Source organism: Stegodyphus dumicola, chromosome 4, assembly GCF_044657685.1.
Source record: "Stegodyphus dumicola isolate Sdum_Otavi_A_Nest chromosome 4, ASM4465768v1".
NCBI classification, from domain to species: domain Eukaryota; kingdom Metazoa; phylum Arthropoda; class Arachnida; order Araneae; family Eresidae; genus Stegodyphus; species Stegodyphus dumicola.
This window is the reverse complement of record NC_140771.1, coordinates 12484345-12506637: the sequence shown is the minus strand read 5'-3', so window position 1 is coordinate 12506637 and position 22293 is coordinate 12484345. Positions and strand designations below refer to the sequence as shown.

Sequence of the window (22293 nt, the reverse complement as noted above, 5' to 3'; positions counted from 1 at the left end):
CAAAGCGAGTAATGGCAACGTTGTACAGAAAAAACATTTTTATCAGCAGCGCGTGATACTGCGTATCGGACATTCTAAAGATATGCTCAATTTAAAACTATTTTGCGATATTGCTGTTGAACTGAATTTTATGATTTAAGTGCAAAGAACGTGATATTTAATAAATAAAGGTGACAGACAAAATGTTAAAAAAACGTCTCTTTGGACGATTTTTAAGATATAGTTAAAATACTGAGACGTAGAAGCGTAGATGCTTGATGCTTAAAACGTTGATCCATATTTTTTTGAAGAGAACGAGTCAGATTAAATCCTATATTTATTTAAATTCACATTAGTGGCCACAATTCACTTGGCACTCCCAATAGTACCTATTTCCAGAATATTTACAATTTTGTTACTATAGCGATAGAAGCGATCATAGCAGCACATAGATGATTGCAACAAAGCCTCTGGCCGAAGGAAAGTACAGGCCAAAGTAACGCATCATTTCAGAGGAAGAAGGGTTTTGGTTCCGAATTTTGGGTTTACAATTATTTTGATAGGGTAAGAAGTATCTGCATTAAGGGTTACGTAAGATCGCATGATTAATTTGTACGCCGCAGTTTAGACTTATGGCGCTATCTTTAGACAGAAAGAGAAAGTCCCCAAATTAAATAAAACTAAAAGAGATTATAGCCAATTAAATTTAGAAGTTTGCTTTCATATTTTTTATCTTACATATATATATATGTAATAGATTCTGTAGCAGAACACAGGTGGTTGCGAGATTATAATATAAGCGAGAATTTTGATGTCGTAGAAGGCTGAAACGCCGATTCACAATGAGTAAGAAATTTGCCAGTCAAGGTATATTTAATTAAACTTTCATTTCTGAAAACATATAAAAAATACGATGGCTTTTCTCTACTCGAACAGGCAACCTCTAATTATTAGGTCAGTCCATAAATTCGTGCGTATTTTTGGTAAATTTTTAAATAATATAAAAAAACACAATTTAACATTTTAATGAATTATATATTTTTCTCCATTATCTACAATGTCTCGCCATCTTACAGGCAGCTTTTTATGCCATTGCTGTAGAAAGACTCTGGTTTTGATGAAAAAAAATTCTTGAAAGTTCATTGTGTATATTCTGTTTAGAATTTAATTTTTTTCCCAGTAAAACATTCTATAGGGCACGAAATAAGTGAAAATCACTTGGGCCACTATCTGCATAGTCAGCAGGATGTGGCAAAAGCTCCAATTAAATTCACGCATTTTTTGCAGCGTTATTCGAGCCGTATGCGGTCTAGCATTATCACAATGAAACAACACTTTCTCAATATTCACCTATCGTGGGCGTCTTTTGATCCATTCTGAGTTTAGACGGCAAAATTGTTTACTATAAACTTCTGAATGAATCGTTTGATTTGGTTCTAACAGTTCAAACGTTCTGAATGAGGTTCATCATCCATGCTGCTTTCCAAATTTAAATTTTTTAAACCATTTCTGGGCAGTCCTTACTCTAATAGTGTGTTCACCATGCACACTATTAATTTTTATCGCTGCAAACCTGGCAGATTCACCACACGAAAATAAAAAAATGTAGCACAGCACGTTTGTACTGATTATCTATCATCTTCTATGGGTACTAAAATGCGTTCGATATTTACGAAAGTTGGTGATGAACTGAATAATATGTTAGTCAAAATATGACAAGTGTCAATAGGTTCAAAACTGTATTGTTTTAGTAAATGCGTCATAGTGAATTCCATGCATACTCTTAATGAGCACGAACTTATGAACTGACCCGGTAACTTTCCGCAATTTCAGGATCATTACCCTATACCAGGACTTTCGAGAACATTCTGGCATTTATATAACCATTACTATAGATGTAGAGTTCTCGCCATTTTTCGTTAGACTTTCTCCTTCTTGCTGCTCTGCTCATCTGTCTCCCTTTGTTTGTATAGTATGTAGGGTTCTCACCTCTCCCGGAAATCCGGGGTTCTTTCGGAATTGAGTCGCGGAAATTAAAATCTCCCGGCTCCCGGAAGGAATTTAAAATAAATATTACTCTCCCGGAATATCAAGTTTCTCAAAAATAACGACACAATGCTCGCGGACGAAAGGTTGAGAGCATCGAAAATCACACGACCGCGCACAGCGTCCAAAGAACGTCTATGTCAATACACATTCTATACAGCAGCGATCTACGGTGAGCGGTGAGTAAGCGCCTTACGGGGTGAACCGTGGTTTCATGCCGGCGTATCGCGCCCACGCGCCCTCATCTCCCCTCATCCTCTCATTTTCAATCCATTCTTTCATTTAGTCTGCAATTAGTTAGCTATCCACAAACAAGTGTGTATTTTGAAATTATTTAAATGCTTTCAGAATAACGTCTAGTGAAAAAACGATTCTGATTCTGCAAATGAACAAGCGCCGAAAAAAAAAAAAAAAAAAAAAAAAAAGACAAAATATTCGTCGTCGTTTTAAGACAAGTTGTTAACTCAATTTGATTAGCTTATGAAGAGAGACAAATTTAATGGAGAATGTAAATTATGTTGGAAAACGGTTAATATTAAGTATGAGGATGTTAGAGCTTTAACTGTACAATTCCAAAGCAAGAAACACCAGTCGCAGCAATTGAAATTACTTCAGTCTATCATAGGATTAAGCACCATCACACTTTTAATAGCCAGGATTTCACAAACTGTACAGTATAATCGGGATGAATGCAAATTGTTATAGCACTTTATTTCCAGATTCTTCTTTGGCAAAAAATATTTCTTCTGGTAGAACAAAATGTACAAATATTTGCGAGAGTGTGCTTGCTCCTGCAGCTCAAAAAATACTTTTAAACGAGATTAAGGAGGCGGAGTGTTTTTCAGTTGTAACTGGAGAAAAAAAAAAAAAAAAAAAAAAAAAAAAAAAAACTTTTTTTTCCTTCTTCTTGAAACTTTGTTTCCTTTCCCGGGTTTTGACAGCCAAGAGGTGGCAACGCTAATAGTACGACGCAGTAAATTTAAATCCTATTTAGTTTAAATTACTATTGCGTATGCAATTTTGGAGAATCTAAAAGAATAATTATCTGCCATTTGAACTGAATAAGGATGTGGAATTAAAACAGCTAAGTTTTCTGTCATCGTTGGATGACAAGCCTCTTCATTCATATGTCCGACTGCCCAAATATGACATTCATATTCGTAATCGCATATGCATACTTATGTAATGCATACATATTTTATAAAATTAATATATATTTCCCCTTGAAATTAGTTAACACGTACTGAAATATATAAATATATATTTAATTTAAAATAAGTGAAAATTGTTGAGTTTCTCACTCTTATTCTACTAAAGTAAATGTCGAGGAACCTAGCGAACTGTTAAGCTACTGAATACCCGCCCATCGTGCAGAACCACTGCACAACGAAGGCACGCTAGGAAAGTGGGAGAAATACCTTATACTCCCCCTTTTAAAGGGCGGCTGGGGTTTTAAGGGGACCCAATCGCCAAATCCTGGGTGAGGAGAATCATCATCCAACACCCTTTTAGTACGGGCGCCACTGTAGAGACATTAGGATTTTTTTGGAAGCAGGTAAGATGAAAAATTAGCAACAGCCTTCGCCGGGAATCGAACCACGATCCTCTGGAATACCGGCCCAGCGTGCAGAACCACTACACCCCGAAGGCACTGTAGGAAAGTGCGAGAAATACCTTGTAGAGTAATTAATTATTACTAGTTTAGATAAATCATTGCAAGAGTAATTTTTTTAATCAGAAAATGTTTGTCTGGTTCAAACAAAGGTGTTGTCTGCTCATTCTTTTTTCTCTTTATATATCGCGATTACACCCGACTGCTTCTCCAATTACTAACCTTTGTTGCTATTACTATTACCGCAATAATTAACTAAAAATTCAACAACACTGGCAAAAATCACATAGAGCATTTTGCAGATGCAGTGTTGTTTTAATTATGCAACGTTGTGGCCATGAAAACATAGAGTGTATGTATATGCTGGCGATAAACATAAATTAGATGTTTTTTAATCTCAGATTATGTCCATCGTAAAAGCGAGTCAACGTAAGTCGGGAACTACCTGTATATGAATATGTTTATTTTAAATGGTTTGACAACAACCAGGCTTTAAAATCCGTTTTAAGGTTATTAAATTTCATATAGGCGTAATTTGGACTGAATTTCGCTTTGCAAGATTCTTTGAATACAGTAAGACCCCGCTTAACGCGGGGGATACGTTCCATCAAAGTAGAGCGTAATGCGAAACAGCGCTAAACGAGGCTATCTTTACATGTAAATATTGGGGTTAGTGGAAGATGGCTAGGAAATTGGTTAGGTATTAAATTTAAAAAGTATGTTTTTTTTAATAAAAATAAAACCAAACATTTATTTCTTAAAGCCCAAATTAATACCACATTATTATTTCTTGCAAAAATAAAAACAAAATATAAATAACAAAACGAATATTCTTAAAAAAAAAAAACAAATAAAATTATAAGTCAGTCATATTTAGTTAGCCTTCCGCGTTTTCAGTCTGTAGGGTTTATATTTATTTTAACTAACATTTATTTTAAGTTTAAACTACCTTTCCTGTCAAGCCTCACTTTTCCCCTGGAACTGCCAATGCCAGAGTATATAAATTTTAATAGAACGCACAAGGATTCAAATTATCAGCGGAAGTATTCTGAGTTAAATAGAACGGAAACGAGTTCAAGGTGTGCTGTTCTTACTTCACGAGCGCGGAGGTAGTTAGCCAGAAATTGAAGAACCCCGCGTTTCGGCTTGTGTGCTGGCCTGGAAGAATTATTAATCGTTCAAGTGATCTTCAAGTTTGCTGAATTAGCAGCGGTATTGTAAAACGCGGTGAGGTTAGTTACTTTTAGAGAGCCTCGTAGTTAGAGTCTTGTCTTTAGTTTCTTTTCAGGTTATTATTTTTATTTGACCGCCGAGTTGGCGCAGTTTGTGAGCGTCAAGAGCACGCACTTGTAATTTATTACGTTGAATAAAAAGGGACTTAAACCCTTAACAAGACTCTGTCTTTTATCCAGTTTTCACAGTCACCTCTTGGTTGCGTGCAAGTTGGAGGCACGCAACGCTACATTGGCGCCCGAACTCTTATCGAACTGAAATGGCCGAAAAGTGGATGGAAGCCGCTGGACAACACCAAGAAATGACAAGCCAATTGGAAGGATTTGGATACCTGGTGCAGACTTTGAGAGCGTCAATCAAGCCAAACGTCCATTTCGACGGAAAAAATTCGGTGGCGGTATTTCTAGAAGGTCTAGAAAACCACTTTCAGCTCTACCCTGTTCCTGAAAGACAAAAGGTTGCCACCACCACATCCGCACTAAGAGGACAGGCCGCGCTATGTTGGAAAAATATAGGCAAATTTTTATTAGGGGAATTTGGAAGCCAGACATATACATTTGAAAATTTCAAAAAATCGTTAGTAAAGGCCTTCCCCATAGTGAAAGATCGAGGAAGGCTGGAAGCCGAACTATATAGTTTCTATCAACGGGATATAGAAGATTTGACGGACTTTATTCTACGAAAAATTAAGCTGATGGATATGCTGTATGGGAAGAAACCCGATGCGGAAATTACTGAAATAATCTTACCAAGATTGTTACCCGCTGTTCAAGACTACTTCGAAATTAGAATCCCAAGCACATTGCAGGAGCTCTTCGAATTGGCGGTGAAGTTTCAAAATCGCAGAATAGCGGAAAAAGCTAGAAGGGCAACGTATTCTCAAAGTACCCGAAGGAAATCTTCAAATGAGGAAACCAGAAATGGAAATCGCTCTTATGGGGGAAAGAGCTATCAAGCTAACTCATCGAAACTCGAAGGTCAAGGCCCAAAAAGAAAATTCGAAGATAAACATCCGCGTACCCAGGAGGCACAACTTGAAAGAAAAGCTTTAAACGAGTAGAGGGGCCTGTGAAAGGGAGGGTCCAGACCCCAGAAGTTTTAAAAAAACCCTCAAAAAGACATTTAATAACGATCATCGTAAAAAACTCACATCTACCAATTATACAAGTCCTGGTTGGCGATGTACCAGTAGAAGCCCTCATCGATACAGGAGCAGAAGGAAATTTTATGAGCGAAAATTTCTTCAAAAAGAATTTTTATAGGGTACGATCATTTAAAACCAAAAATACGGAAATTAAAACGGCGCAAGGAAAAACATGTCACTGCATCGGGAAATTATCATTAAACATACAGGTAAAAGAGGAAAGCCTCAAAGAGTGAAAAATCTGCAAAATTCTGTTATTTTAGGTATGGAGTTTTTAAGGGCCGCGAGGGCCAAATTGAATTTTCAAGACAGTTCCGTGATACTGGAGATGGACCAGAGGGTGGTGGAACCTGTGGAGATACCGCAAGTAGACCTTAGCCATCTGAATGACCATGAAAGGCAAGCCATCCAGCAAGTGGTGAGTAATTTTGCTAACTTGTTTTTAGAAAAACCGGGAAATTGTCAGATAGTTACGCATAAGATACAAGTAACTGCCTGAAAACCTTGTAGGACTAAACCTTATCGGTACGACAAACAAAAAGACGTAATCATCGAAGAACATATTCAGGAGATGTTAAAGAATAAAATAATAACGCCCATAAATAGTGAGTACGCGAGTCCAGTCGTACTATGTAGGAAAAAGAACGAGTTTCCTCCTTCGGATAAAAGGGCTTGGAGGTTTGCTATCGATTACAGAAAACTAAATAGTATTACTAAATTTCCAGTTTACCCTTTGCCGGTTATAGAGGAAATCATTAGACAGATCAAATCGACAAGATACATGTCTACTTTGGACTTAACGTCTGGCTACTATCAAATAGCTATGAGACCCGAAGACGTGCATAAAACCGCGTTTATAACAAAATCGGGCACTTATGCATTTTTACGCATGCCCTTTGGGTTGTGTGGGGCCCCATCAACATTCCAAAGAGCTATGGACATTGTTCTAAAGCCTGTGCTAGGAAAATCAACTTTAATTTATCTAGATGATATAATTATAACGAGTAGTACATTGGAACAACACATTAATGATCTAGAACAAGTTTTTAAATTATTAAAAGAGGCCGGTCTTACAATTAACGCCTCAAAATGCAAGTTCGCAACTAAAGAACTTAAATATCTCGGTTATAAAATTTCGCAAAAGGGTATAGAAATGCAAGATTCAAAAATAAAAGCCATCAAGAATTTTCCACCGCCCAACACCGCCAAGAAACTTTCTTCTTTCCTTGGGTTATGTTCTTACTATCGGTCTTTCATAAAAGATTTCGCTAATATTGTTGAACCACTCTTAGTAATTAAAAGAAAGAAAGGTAAATTTACGTGGACAGCGGAAGCAAACACAGCTTTTGAAAGATTAAAAGAAGCGCTCATCAATGCCCCTGTTTTAAAATTCCCGGAGGGGGACGAAAACCTGGAAATTGCAGCAGATGCGTCAGACTATGCGGTGGGTGCGGTTCTTATGCAAAATAGCCATCCTCTGGCATTTTTTAGTAAAACATTGAATCAGACACAAAGGAATTATACAGCTACAGAAAGAGAAACATTAGCCGTATTAATGGCTGTACACAAATTTCGAGTTTATTTCGGCAAAGCGCCAGTAACAGTCTTTTCGGATCATGCGGCTGTTGGTAGACTTTACTCGGGGAAAAACCTAACGCCCAGGTTAATAAGATGGGCTTTAAAACTCCAAGAATAAAATATCAGAATAAAATATAAACCGGGTAAGGAAAACAATGTAAGTTTAAACAATGTAATTTTAAGTTTAAACTACCTTTCCTGTCAAGCCTCACTTTTCCCCTGGAACTGCCAATGCCAGAGTATGTAAATTTTAGTAGAACGCGCAAGGATTCAAATTATCAGGGGAAGTATTCTGAGTTAAACAGAAAGGAAACGAGTTCAAGGTGTGCTGTTCTTACTTCACGAGCGCGGAGGTAGTTAGCCAGAAATTGAAGAACCCCGCGTTTCGGCCTGTGTGCTGGCCTGGAAGAATTGTTAATCGTTCAAGTGATCTTCAAGTTTGCTGAATTAGCAGCGGTATTGTAAAACGCGGTGAGGTTAGTTACTTTTAGAGAGCCTCGTAGTTAGAGTCTTGTCTTTAGTTTCTTTTCAGGTTATTATTTTTATTTGACCGCCGAGTTGGCGCAGTTTGTGAGCGTCAAGAGCACGCACTTGTAATTTATTACATTGAATAAAAAGGGACTTAAATCCTTAACAAGACTCTGTCTTTTATCCAGTTTTCACAGTCATCTCTTGGTTGCGTGCAAGTTGGAGGCGCGCAACGCTACAAGTGTTCTGCCTTTTTGTGACAAAAGCATCTAATGTTGTTTGCCTTTTTCTTTTGCGTTGTTCTCTTAAAAGTCTTCATAAACGGATAGAGCATCTCTAACACCACGCCTTACTTTTGAGCTCCTGTCAAAATTCGGATCATTTTCAATGAATTGATCCATTATTTCAGTTATGGTAGACAAAGTCCTTTTTACAAACGCCATCGAAAGTTCTTTTTGCTCTTCTTCTGAATCACTGCTGTCAACATTTTTGTTTTCTTCTTTTTCAGTTAATTCCTTGAGCTCATCATTAGAAAGACTAGCCGCTGCTTCTTGAATTATTTCTTCGACATCTTCCACATTTACCCCTTCAAAATATGTCTGTACAATACCGCACCAAACAAGAAATACAAGTACACTCTTTCGGATATGTATTTGAAACCTATCGCTGCATAATATTTCGGGGAATCCCCGTATGCTGCGAGCGATTTCGTGGAATCCCCGGGTTGAAATAAAAGAGCGCTAAACCGAAACAGCGCTAAACGAAACAGCGTTAAGCGGGGTCTTACTGTATTTTCTGATATTAAAATTTAAATTTATGACAAATTATATTGGACATCATCCATATCAGTTGTCTTATCTTAAAACTACGCATCAGCTTTTTCTCTGCGATAATACTGATAAAGACTGAGTAATATTTACCCCTACATATATAATGTAACGAATCTGATAGATTTGGAGGAAAGCGATTCCTTTATTCCTTTTTGATATCATTATTATTTGTCGAAATACTCGCGCATATTTTCAGCATGCCAAATTAGTGGTAAACTGTGCCGCATTATAACCGGAACATTTTTTCCGAATCGTAATTTCTGTTGCAATTTCAAGCGAAATATATATATATATATTTTAGGATTAAATTCATTAGAATCTGTGAAACGAAAACCGATTCTTAGAATACGAAATTTTGAGGACGAGCAGTAATGCATTAATATTTATTTATTTATGAAAATCAAACGAGAGCAGTTTTTTACGCTGTATACTTTTTGCTGTGAAGTTTTTTTTATCAAAATATTTTATGGTAAAATATGGCAGCGTCTAGTTCTGTGTTTGAAAGTTTTATTATCTTGAAAGAAAATTTGCAATTTATTGAACACTCGAACGGTACTTTCATGAAACATGGTCGAAGAATATTTCTGTCAGTTGAAAGTTTTTGCTTTCAAGGAGAAAAGATAGATCTTATAAAGTTTTGAATCCACATAAGTCTTATTATCTGCTAAATAATTTCGAAGAAAGCGAAAAATAATAACTGTGTTCCTGGAAAAGTAATCCAATATGGGCTTAGTTTAGTTGCCCACATAAACCTTCATGTTTAATCAATTCATGATTCAGTTTCTATATATAATGTGTTATGCTAGCAGGTTAGAGGCAAAATATTTGAACTAAACATCTTCGTTAATCGTTTTGAGTAATGAGTAATAAGATATATATATCTACTTGCCAGATTTGTATAAAACCTGATTGAAATTGTTAAAGGAAGAAGATACAAGATACAATACTTGTAGATTATTTTATGTTGGTACAACTGAACCACATTACCAAATTTAATGGAAGAACACCGTGGATACACTTTGCTGTAAAGCAAGAAGAGAAAACTATTTGGTTTGTATTCATATGGCCAGCAATAAGTAATCGGACATTTTAAGATTAATCGCTTCGACTCAATTGTAAGAAAAGTTCATGATGCGAAGTTGTGGAAGCATTTGTCTTATCGTTGCACTTCCGCTGGAAGCTCTCTTCCGGTTGGAAAAGTTTTTAACTCTCGGGTTTTTATCTAGCGCTTTTGTTATCACATTCCGCGGATAAAAAGGGGGTGGTAGTTGACACCAGTTGCAGACAGTATGTGAGCCATGGATATAAGAACAGTAATATTTTTGTTTAGTGTCTTTGTGTTTTTCACTTGCCATTCGTGGGCCCAAGATCAGGTGAGTGTCACTCATCGTAGTCTATTTTAGTTTTAAGTAATGAATTGAAAGAACATTATTGTAAACTGCAAATCTTAATATCCATGTGGTCATTGAATGGTTCAATAATATTACCCGATTCAATAATAGTAACAATTATTAATAAATTCATCAGATTGATAAATTTCTAATTTACAGCACATTTAAAATCGTGGAAAGAATCGTCTCATTTATATTTTGAAATATTAATTACTCTATATTTTCCTTTCTATATTCAAAATTTTTTGCCTAAGGAAGGGTGACATTTTGCGCAAAAGCTAGAATAGCAAAATGTACCTATTGGAGTATATGGTATACTTTTTGCGTATGCATTTTGTGTATTCAAAACTTTGAATTAATGAACTTTTGAATTAATTAACTCTTGAATGAAACTATTTCTGTATTCAAAACTTTTTGACTGAGGAAATGTGACATTTTGCGCAAAATCTAGAATAGCAAAATGTAACTATTGGCGTATGTGGATATACTTTTTGTATATGTAGAATAGAAAAATGTAACTATTAACGTATATGTTAATTTTTGTGTATGCATTATTTTGTGTATACTTTTTGTTTGTATATGCTATAATAGCAAAATGTAACTATTGGCGTATATAGTACACTTTTTGTGTATGCAGAATAGCAAAATGTAACTATTAGCATATATGTTATAATTCTTGAGTACGCATTATTTTGTATATACTTTTTGTGTATGCTAGAATAGCAAAATGTATTGACGTATATGGTACACTTTTTGTGTATGTATTACACAAAAAGCGAGGTTTGGTTTCCAGCTACATAGGTAAAATCGAGATAAAGCTATATACTTTACATTATATTAATCTTTATTCAGTTATAGAATTTGATAGAATAATAAGCATAATCCTATCGAATGGAAAACATGCAAAATTTGAATATTACCACTTACATTTTTTTATCTCTTTTCAAGTATAATGCACTGCTGGAAAATTCTTAACAATACATTATGTATGAACATTATTTTTATAACGATTTTAACTCATATTGTATTATTGATTATAAAGTAAACTATTTATAATTCGTAGAACGGGAAAATATAAAGTAGTTTTAATGAATTAATTTAACACACATTTAATGAAAGCCTAATGTAAATCTTATTTCTTTCATCCGATGTTTCCTTTAATATACTAGTTTGTTATAGTCAAATAATTTAATAATGAAACGTAATTTTTCATTATGTAAGTGTGATGCATTTAAAAAGTAAACAACTCATATATTTAATTCATGCTTGCTTTTAAACTATTATCACTTGTATTCTCAATCAAATGGATCAGCATTATATATACTATATCAGAAGCGGTTTGAAAGTTTAATAAATCCTAGTTCATGATTCTGATCAGAATGTTGCAAAATCTAAATCCTTTCAGTTACCGTATTTAAATGACAATGACTTATATTTCCAACGATTTTATGAAAAATATTATTTCTAAAAGAATTATAGTTGTTTCTGTAAAATAATTTTCAGTTTTGAAATAATTTCAATCTTTGAAGCAATATAATTCTAAAGCAGATGCTTTAATCAACATGCATTTATAAATGATTTAGTTCATTTGCTGTCTTGTAGAATAAAGTGGGAATGTAAATTTTTGATTCACTTAGTCATGAAACATCATTTTAAAAAAATATCAGCTAAAGTTTAGAAGTTCTTGTAGTTTAAATGTGCAATTTAAACATATCACGAGAAATGTTCTTTCACTCTTCCGTTTAATTTTGCATTCTTTTTACCCAGAGTAATGTTTATCGAACCAATAAAATTGCAAATTTCTTCTTAATTGCTCATTAAAAAGAATTCTTATAATTTTTGGCAAGAAGTGTGAGTGAGTAACTGTCTTTATGATTTGAATTCGGTTTAGAGTAAGGCAAAATATTGATATTCAGTATTTAAGCTATTTGCAGGATTAAAAGAATATTTGATGTACTACATTACTAATAAAATATTTGCCAGTCTTCCCATTTCATTCCATATTTCTCAAACTGGTAATTCCTATTTCAAAAGCTTTGAACACTAATTTAAAGTTAATATAAATAATTAATTAGCAGTTTACTACTTGTAAATGTCTATCCCAACACCCAATAAAAAGTTATAAGATAGAGTTATATTAATTAATAAATTCATCAGACGGGTAAATTTTAAATTTCCAGCACATTTACAGTCGTGGAAAGAATCATCTGATTTATATTTTGAAATATCAATTATTCTCTTTTCCTGTCTATACTCGAAACGTTTTGATTGCGGAAACGTGACCTTTTGTGCGAAAGCTAGAATACCAAAATGTAATTATTAGTGTTTATAATTATTGGTGTAAATGCATTTTAAAAGCATTCTATTAGAAGTTATATGGGCACAATAAAGTAAGTGTTTTATTGCCTAAATCATACAGAATGTATTCGAGAAATTTTCCTTAACTGTAAAAAGAATTTTGTAAACAATGTCTCTCTTAGTAGCAAGTCTACAACGTTAATATCAAATTTTAATGTCTTTAAAGTGTTTAAAAGTAATAAAATATTGCTTCATTTGGAAAGTTTTTCAGAATTTCCTGTCTTACGGTCGATGTAAGAAATTACAACTAACTGAACGTAGATTTTTGTATCATGTATACTGACTCTAACAACAATTTAAATAACATTATTAAAAAAAGAATTTATAAAGTCTCACTTGCTCAGTAATTTAATCCTGGATTGATTGAAAACATTTTTGCGGTAATATTTTAAAAATATATTGTGATTCTAGCATAATTTTCAATTAAATCTCAGTTAAAATGAGTTCCAAACATTAAATTAATATCTTAAAAAACATTCATTTTTGATTGTTTTCCTTAAAGATCAAGACTGTAAAACTTCTTTCTCAAGGAAATTAGAAACATTCGGCAATCATCTATAGCTGAAATTCTAACAAAATGAAGGTAAATTAGTTTATTGTCTATTACTTTAGAAAGTGTTTAATTGAAATCTTCTCTCGCCATTTTTCGAAGTGCTAAATTCAGTGAGGTGTTTAATCCTGGAAATACCTGTATATCAGAGTTAAACCCAAAGCAATTAATCTTCTTCTTTACGGCTACATGTTATAGTTATATAAAATAATAGTTATATATATATTATTTTATTTTATTTTAGAAAATAACTTTTACACTGAGTCACAAATCTATTGAAAAAAAATCAGGAAGTTAAAAACAAACTAACAATAATTTTTCTGTAATATAAGTTACCTCTCAAATTACATAAGCAGAATAGAAAATAATTCGAATTAAAAAAACACTTGAAAGAAGTAAGCGGCTTTACTGTAGGAAAGGAATAGGTGAATATTATTTTATATCTTTTAAAATGAAAACGCATAATATAATAGTTTTATGATTTATGTATACTTCCCGAGTTTACGAGTTACGTGGGATTGAATTCTGCCTCGTAAACTGATAGCTCGTAAAGCGAAAATAATTTCCCCACAGGAAAGATATGACAATGGCTTCGAACAAAAAGAATCCTTAAAGTATCAGTCAAAAAGAAAAAAGGCAAAAACATTCATTAAAAATAATAAGGCTCCCTATAAATAAAAAAAAAGTAGATAAAAATAAGAAAACAAAGAAAGAAAGAAAAATGTAAGAAATGGCGAAAAAAGAAGGTTCAGATTTTAACGACCGGCCAGAGAGACTGTTTTAAAGTTTAATATTTTATAGACATTTTATAGATTACATTTTATAGATGATTATGGAACTACTTAATTGGAAATGTCTTGTATCTTCGTGTATTTAAAAAGTGATTGAACATATAATATGATTCTATAAAAATACTTAATTTTTTCAATTAGATATACAAAAATTAAATGTATTTTTATTTAAATAAATCAGAAAAAGTAAAACAAAAAAGTATTATTTTAAGAATCGCATCTATTGATTTTAAAAATTTACTTTGTAATTAATAACAGACATATTAAATATCTTACGTTTTCCAAAAATGGCAACGAACTCAGATTTAAAGAGAAATAATGTATTAAAGTGAAATAATGCAAAATCGTTTCGAGACCACTTGTCCGTTTAGGCTAAAAATAAAGTTTTTTCATATAATCCATATAATAAAACCACCCATATAACTCGGAGACTATATGCTTCAATGCTTTTAAAATTCTTGGTTGTTCTGACTTACAAACAAGGAAGGTTTCAATTTGTAAACACCAGTTGTGTTGCCAACCGTATGATATAGTACTATTTTAAATATTTCAGGCGTTATAAAATTTCAAAATTTCTGCTTGAAATATTTTTCTTTTTAAACAATCAGAAGGAAAAACATAAAGATGTCTTCTCGCTTTTTTGCTATTGAATATACAGAAATATATATATGCTCGAAAAACATATTATGAAAATGCACTAGTAAGCTGTTGACAAATTTTGCTCCGTTTCTGTTTACTGCGCCATATTTTAAAATCTTAATTTTTATAATGCATCGGATACCTGTTTATATTTTTCGCTATCGGGGAATATTTTAATGTAATTATTTCAAGGAATCTTTCAATGCAATATTTTGTTTCGTATAATCTGTTCAGGAAACTAGTCTAGAAATTAAAACAATTTTAGTTGCTCAGTATCTCTATATAGAGAGTGTTTAAAAATGATAGCTAAAGTCAAGGATAAAAATTTCTTGAGCATATAGTTGTAGCTATGGTCCCATATTTAATAACGCAAACTAACTTTCCTAACTTCGTAAAAGTATAGGAAGTTAAAAGTTTTATGGATGCCTTCAGCTTGAGATTTTCTGACGAGCTATTATTCCTTTTGTTCTAAAAGATGAAAAATCGGTTTTGTCATATTAATACCAACCTTGTTCAAGTAACATAAAGCTTTTAGTTTGTGCCGCAATTAATTGTACCAAAGGAAAAAGAACTATCAAGAAAGGGAAAATGCTAAAAATTGTTAAAAAAAAACATTTTTAGTAAATTTTGATAAATATGACTACAGAGAAAATTTGTAGTAAATTTTTAAACTTACAGGGAAAACATATTAATAAAAGCATAATTTTAAACGGGTTTCTAATAGACTGAAAGCACACAAAATCGATGGTAGCTTGATAAAATTTATTTTACTGAAAGAAACACTTTACAGTTCTGGAACTTTCCACGAAAGTGCTCGTGCAGCTCTTCTCAGCATCATAATCAGTAGTTACACTTCAAGCTATTCAGAACGTTAAACACGGTGCAATGCAAAGCGCATCTAAAAGGCGAAACTCACACTGAGATCTCTCAACGCTGAAGATGAGCTCTCAACTGAGAAACTGATGCTCTCTTCAGTCTGTAAAGGTGTTGCAGATTTTCCGAAACACACTGATGGAAAAAAAAAAACCCAACACAACAAGAAATCACTTTAGAGGAATGCAGTTCATTTGCCGAAGTAATATAATATTTATCTGATTTATGCTTCAAGGACAGAGGTTACAGTATGCGCGAGAGAAGTCTGTCCACGATGACCAACATTAATAACCACGATGTTGAATGCAAGCCTTAAAATGCGCATGCATTGGGTCGTAACAGTGCTGTAGTTGATTTTGTAGGATGCTGTGCCATGCTTATTGCACTTCTATGCTTTTTGCGGATGACGCTAGATTTGTCATCCAATCATGTCCTGTACATTCCTGATGTGGGAAAGATCGGGGGATTTAACAGGCATAGCAGTATATGGAAACGAAACATTTTCTGCTGTAAAATGATCTCCCCAACCTTGGAATATGTTCAAGAATGGCAGCACAGCAGGTACAAGCACTTATCTGACATGCAAATATGCTATCAAGGTGTATGAGATAAAGGCAGATTTTATTTTGTTAATTTTCTTTTAAATTTTACTGTTCTGTTTAGTTGCATCACCACGAGTTGGGGTTTATATTGTTACGAATTTGGTATTTAAAAAGCTAATGTTAGTTCAATTACAAATTAAATGATTTTATTTCTCGCGCAGTGCAGCGCGTGACGAATATTAAAAGAAAGCTAAGCCGTAAAATTGAAATTACAAGAGCGCGTGCATTAAATAAATAAATATCTCTTTTTGATTTCGAGAAAGTACTGGAAAATTCTAGCGCGTGATTTTAAAATCTTATAAAAGGAGGAAAACATCTCAGTTTGTAGTAGTTGCTTAGTTTGTTGTTGTTTAGAAAACTGCTCTTGTTGATTGTAGCGAATTCGCGGATTAGCGTTCTTTAGCTGTTTTTAATTGCGTTCAATTAGACATTTGAGTAGTTAAAAGATAACTACTGTGAGATATTGTAATACTGCATGATAATTTAAGAAAATTTAAGCATTTTTTTGTTGTGATAATAATAAATTTTTTTTTGTTCATTTTTCATCGGACTTGTGCATTCATTTCATAACGAACCCGTACGCACGCAACAATTTTTGGTGTCAGGAGTGGGGTTTGAATGCCAATAACAAGAGCGATGGAAGAGCAATTAAGGCAGTTAATATCAGCCTTTGCCTCATTTAAAAAAGAAATTAAAGAGGAAATGAAATTGGGCCAGGAATCCGTTAAGGAAGAAATGAAATTGGGCCAGGAATCCGTTAAGGACGAAATGAAAGCCGTTCAAGCTGGTCAAGAAGAAATGAAAAGAGAAATTACTTGCATAATAGAAAATAAATTTGAAGCTATGGAAGGCAGAATTGACGCAGTTGAAAATAAAGTTGGACATATTGAAGAAAAAGTTTCTTCCGTAAAAGATCATATTGAAGAAAGAGTTTCTTCGGTGAAAGAAGAAATAGAAGAAAGAGTTTCTTCTGTAAAAGAACATATAGAAGGGAGAGTTTCTGCTGTGGAGGAACGAATTGAAGGAAGAGTTTGTGCCGTCCAACACCAAATCGAACAACAAATTGATGAGAGAGTTTCTGCAGTTGCCAAAGAAATGGATACTTTAAAGAAATTCGTAACGTCGGCAGGGAGCAGGAGTGATGATTTTAAATTCTTACCAATGCCTGCTCGTCCACCTCTGAAGCTATCCACGTGTGATGGGAAGACCTCCTGGCAGGTGTATAAGACACAATTTTCTATCGTGGCGGATGCGAATGGATGGGATTCCCAAGCTAAGGCCTGTCATCTCGCCGCTTCTCTAAGAGCCGACGCAGCGGATATCCTTCAGCCTCTTCCCGAAAACAAAAGGTTAGATTTCGAAGCTCTATCCGGCGCTTTGGAGCTGCGCTTCGGCGAGAAATGTTTAAAAGACTACAGCAGGCTCCAATTAAAATCTCGTCAACAGCAGCCTACCGAAACACTTCAGGAGCTCGCCGCGGATGTTGAAAGGCTGTCCCATCTCGCCTTTTCGGAATGCCCGACAGAAACAAGGGAAATCCTGTCCTTACAATACTTTATCGACGGCATCCGAGATACTGAAATACAGAAAGCTCTTCGAATGGCAGATGTAAAGGACATAAAAAGCGCTCTGTTGTACGCCATGAAGTTCGAGGCAGCCCAGCAAGCAACTAGTAGAGATCGCTACCCAGTTAGAGCTGTGCGAGTCCATGAGCCAGTGGATCAACTGATGGCTCGTTTAGATGATTTAGCCAGACAAGTCGAAGATTTGATACGGAGTAGGAGCGAGAAGAAAGTGGCTCTAAGGTGTTGGAGATGTGGTAGTGAAGGTCACCTAAGACGGAATTGCAGAACACCCCAGGGTACGGAATATAAAGCAGATGATTTTACCATACAAGTCAGTGGCTTGAGACGGAACAGAAGTGAAAAGAAACTAATTCTAAAGTGCTGGAACTGCGGAGTTGAAGGCCACATACGAAGAAACTGCAGAACACCCCGAGGTACGGAAAATAAGACCATTCCCCAGCAACAACGCAGTAAACAAATTAGTGACCATATCGAGGAACGGAGGTTGCCAGATAGTGAAAAACCTTGTTTTAAAGCTCTTAAAATTTATACAGTGAGTGGCAACAATAACGGACTGTCCATCAATGGGAATATCGATGGAGTTCCTTGCAGTATGATCATTGACACAGGAGCTAATGTTACCATCATTAGGAAAGATTTAGCTGAACAATTTAAAGATAAACTTATTTGGACGCCATCCTGTGTTACCCTTCAGACTGCGTCTGGTGACAAGATCGACATAACTGGGAAGTTAAACGTAAACATCACGTTTGGAAGTGCCGCCTACCATCACACGGCATATGTGGCGGATATTACAGATCCATGCATACTCGGATTGGACTTTTTAAGGTAATACAATTTTTCCTTAGACTTGAAAAACAACAAACTGCTTTCAGGATCTAAAGACATGACTATCCATCCTAAGAAAGGATCCTCACCTGGAAATGCCGACGCTTTGTCCGAAAGAACCAGCTCGAGAAACAGCCGAAATCATGCTAGGGTCGAAAAGAAACACCAGACTACCAGCTATTCTCCATCTCAGATGCTCTTCGGTCGAGACCTTCGTCTGCCTTGTGACCGCCTGTTTCATTGCCGTACGGATGCGCCTTCATCGCCTGAGGAACACATCCAAGATGTCAAGGCCCGTTTTGAAGTGATGCACCGTTCCGCACGAAAGCGAGTGAACTTGGCGACGGAGAAAGTGAAGACCAGATACAACACGAGAGCTGCTGGACATAGATCCAACGAAGGAGACAAGGTGTGGTTGTGGAACCCGATTCGACGAAATGGAGTCAGGCCTGATTTACAGTCACCTTGGGATGGTTCGCACACAATCCTAAACAGGCTAAATGACGTCATGGTTCGGATCCGTGAGTCTTCGAACTCTTACGACAGGTTAGCTCATTACTATGGCCATAGTACATAATGTAAATAATTGTAAATAGTATAAGACCATGGTCCGTTTTGTTTTTAAATGTGTATTTGATTTGTTTTATGTATTGCATTTATTGTTCATGTTGTTTATTATTGTAATGTAATGCTTATTAATGCATTTATGCCACAGTTGTAAGTTTAGCTTCCTGTCCAGGGATTGTACTGCCCGGGACGTGCAGTCCTTGGGAAGGGGGCAGTGTTACGAATTTGGTATTTAAAAAGCTAATGTTAGTTCAATTACAAATTAAATGATTTTATTTCTCGCGCAGTGCAGCGCGTGACGAATATTAAAAGAAAGCTAAGCCGTAAAATTGAAATTACAAGAGCGCGTGCATTAAATAAATAAATATCTCTTTTTGATTTCGAGAAAGTACTGGAAAATTCTAGCGCGTGATTTTAAAATCTTATAAAAGGAGGAAAACATCTCAGTTTGTAGTAGTTGCTTAGTTTGTTGTTGTTTAGAAAACTGCTCTTGTTGATTGTAGCGAATTCGCGGATTAGCGTTCTTTAGCTGTTTTTAATTGCGTTCTATTAGACATTTGAGTAGTTAAAAGATAACTACTGTGAGATATTGTAATACTGCATGATAATTTAAGAAAATTTAAGCATTTTTTTGTTGTGATAATAATAAATTTTTTTTTGTTCATTTTTCATCGGACTTGTGCATTCATTTCATAACGAACCCGTACGCACGCAACAATATTATAGCACAAAGTATGTTTGCGTTTCTAAATTCTATTTAAATAAAAAGCTTTTCTTTATCTTCTCACGACTTTATCGTTGTTTCAGACATAATGCTAATTCGCTTCATGTCTATTAGGATTTCCGTATTACGTAGCATTACCTGATCAAGGGAAACAGCTCACCGTTTTTCGGTCTACTATTATAATATTCGATTTGCCTTATATTCAGTTTCAGAATAATGTTGATATTACAGCAGAGAAGATTTACACAAATTCGTCTTCTTAAAAACGCAAAAATATTTTTTGAATATTTCGAATAATTTAAAACTTTGAAATTAGCGTGTTTGTCTTCCATACAAAACTTTTATAAGTTTATTTTCATTAATATTTCAAAACTATTTTAAATAAGTTATAAGTTTTTGCAATTTTACTAAAACAAGAAATATTTCAAAACAATTGTAAAAACCTAAAATGAAACTACAGTTTATTATAGTAAAATCCCATTTATCCTAACTAACTACAACGAAGTAATGTCAAATAACATTTCGTTCAAATAATCCACATAAGTTTCGTCAACAGAATCTTTCTTGAATATGTTTAAAATGCAATAAACTTCAAAATTTTCATTTAAGTTTATTTTTAATTAAGTAAGGTAAGTATGTACTTGCAATTACAACAGGAGGAACACATGACAATTTACTGCAGATAAACGGCAACTACTGTCATATCTACCCCCGCCTGTAACTTAATTACAAGTCAGTTTCCCTTAGAAAAATCTTCAGCAAATCCTTTATCTTAATCACGTGGGCATTTTGTGCTTTATTGTACTGATTTAAACAAAGAGACAAAGCGGTACTTGGCGATTTTTTTTTCCATCACCTTGAATGGCTATCTTGGGAAAATTCTTTTGCCATGTGCTGCAAGATTTCTATTCAAGATTTGTAACAGTTTTTGATGAGTTAGCTTTTCGTTTCTAATTCATTTTCTGATAATTTTCACTCTTACTACTGCCTAAATTTTAAGTGACAATAGTCTATAAATTAAAGCAAATACTTAAAGGACATTTCTAGGACAGTTTCGCAATCCACTAATTACGCAGATATACTGCAATCAACTATTTTTAATATAAAATATCTATTCAATGTAAAATATACACTTTTCAACAATATAAAAATTATTTTGGACAAAAAATGAAAACGATTGTTTTTGTGTTTACCTACTCTTAGTTTACATCATTTTGATTAAGCTGGATCTTAATTTATGTGAAGCGTAAGAAACCAATATAAATACAAATCAGACAAAAATCTTAAAATCTTAAAATCCAAAAGTAGTTTTACATCAAACTAAACCTGAATTTTTTCGTACAGTATTTTAAATCAATATACAGCTTGAGAAAACATGCCGATGGTGATTTGTGAAAGTTAAAACATTCCGATGAATAATTTGTGTTGTAAAAGAAATCTTTGAAAGAATAAGAAAATGGGGGAAAAGTATACATTTGGGAGAAAAGTGAAAGTATGTAATTTAAGTAATTTAATTTTTAGCACCAAAATAATTCTAACTTTTACATACTCTTTTGCGCATAGTGTTTCCTTCATATATGTAAAGCTTAGGTGATGATTCAATTCCTTATCAAGTGGTCAGGAGATGACGTCACTTCCGAGCTCGTATATATATTACTAGCTTCCTGCTGCTGGTGACAAAGAAAGGAAACGAAAGACCTTCTTAAAAGGAAATTTTAATTATTTAGAAAACAATGCAATTAATGTTCTTCACCATAAGGACAAAAATTAAAATTGTCTTAAAAACACATTTCGAAATTATTCGTAAATCTTAGTAAAATGAATAAAAGAATTTAAAAATATATCAGATACGCATCTAATATTTATCTCTTTAGAAAGTTACTTTAGTAAGTTTTGCATAAAACATTACATTAAGCTTCTGATTTTGGAAAATAAATTATTTTTATAAAGACATGTTAGTTTAAAAAAATGGTTTAAAACTCTTAATTTTTTTGAGTGGGGAAATGCTTACACTGGTGTGCAAAAATTAAGGACGAAGTCAAAAAATTAGCATATCAGCTGAACGAAGACGCAGAGCGGACAGAAAGACCAATCAGGAGATTAAGTAAGGTGATGTACAGTAGCACATGCGCAGATATGCAGGTAGACGTAATGGGGGAGTGTCTGAGTAGTATAAAGCATGTTGTCGGTGTAAGATCAGTATTTCTGGCAGAGAGATTGCACGCCGTATAGCAGATAAAATCACACCGATTTGCTGCCTCAGCGAGAAATGGCGAATAATCAATCTGTTAGACGACATCTGGATGCTTTTACCCGAGGTCGAATCATTGGGAAGTTGGAGGAAGGCCGCAGTGTGGCAAGTGTGGCTGCAGAGTTCGGAATTGCTCACAGCATCGTTTCACAAATTTGGAGACAATTTTAAACTACAGGAACAGCTATCCGGGGGTTTAGTAGTGGTCGTCCACGAGAAACCACACCCGCAGATGACCGGTAT

The 22293-nt window shown here is 34.3% G+C and overlaps 1 protein-coding gene across 3 annotated transcripts in view; it reads left to right on the top strand.

The window, feature by feature from the left end:
• Window positions 1-10110: 10110 nt before the first annotated feature.
• LOC118191486 (phosphatidylinositol phosphatase PTPRQ-like) overlaps window positions 10111-22293 on the top strand; it is a 218975-nt gene continuing 206792 nt past the window's right edge. The window contains exon 1 of one of the 3 annotated variants that reach the window (XR_015040580.1): window positions 10111-10263. Coding sequence is in view for 2 of the 3 variants with exons in the window: in XM_085814563.1 (XP_085670689.1) it covers window positions 10189-10263 (75 nt within the window). In the remaining variant the exon portion in view is untranslated. Of the gene's footprint in view, window positions 10264-13201; window positions 13223-22293 lie in introns of those variants that run through there. The other 2 variants (XM_085814563.1, XM_085814564.1) reach the window with 2 other exon arrangements.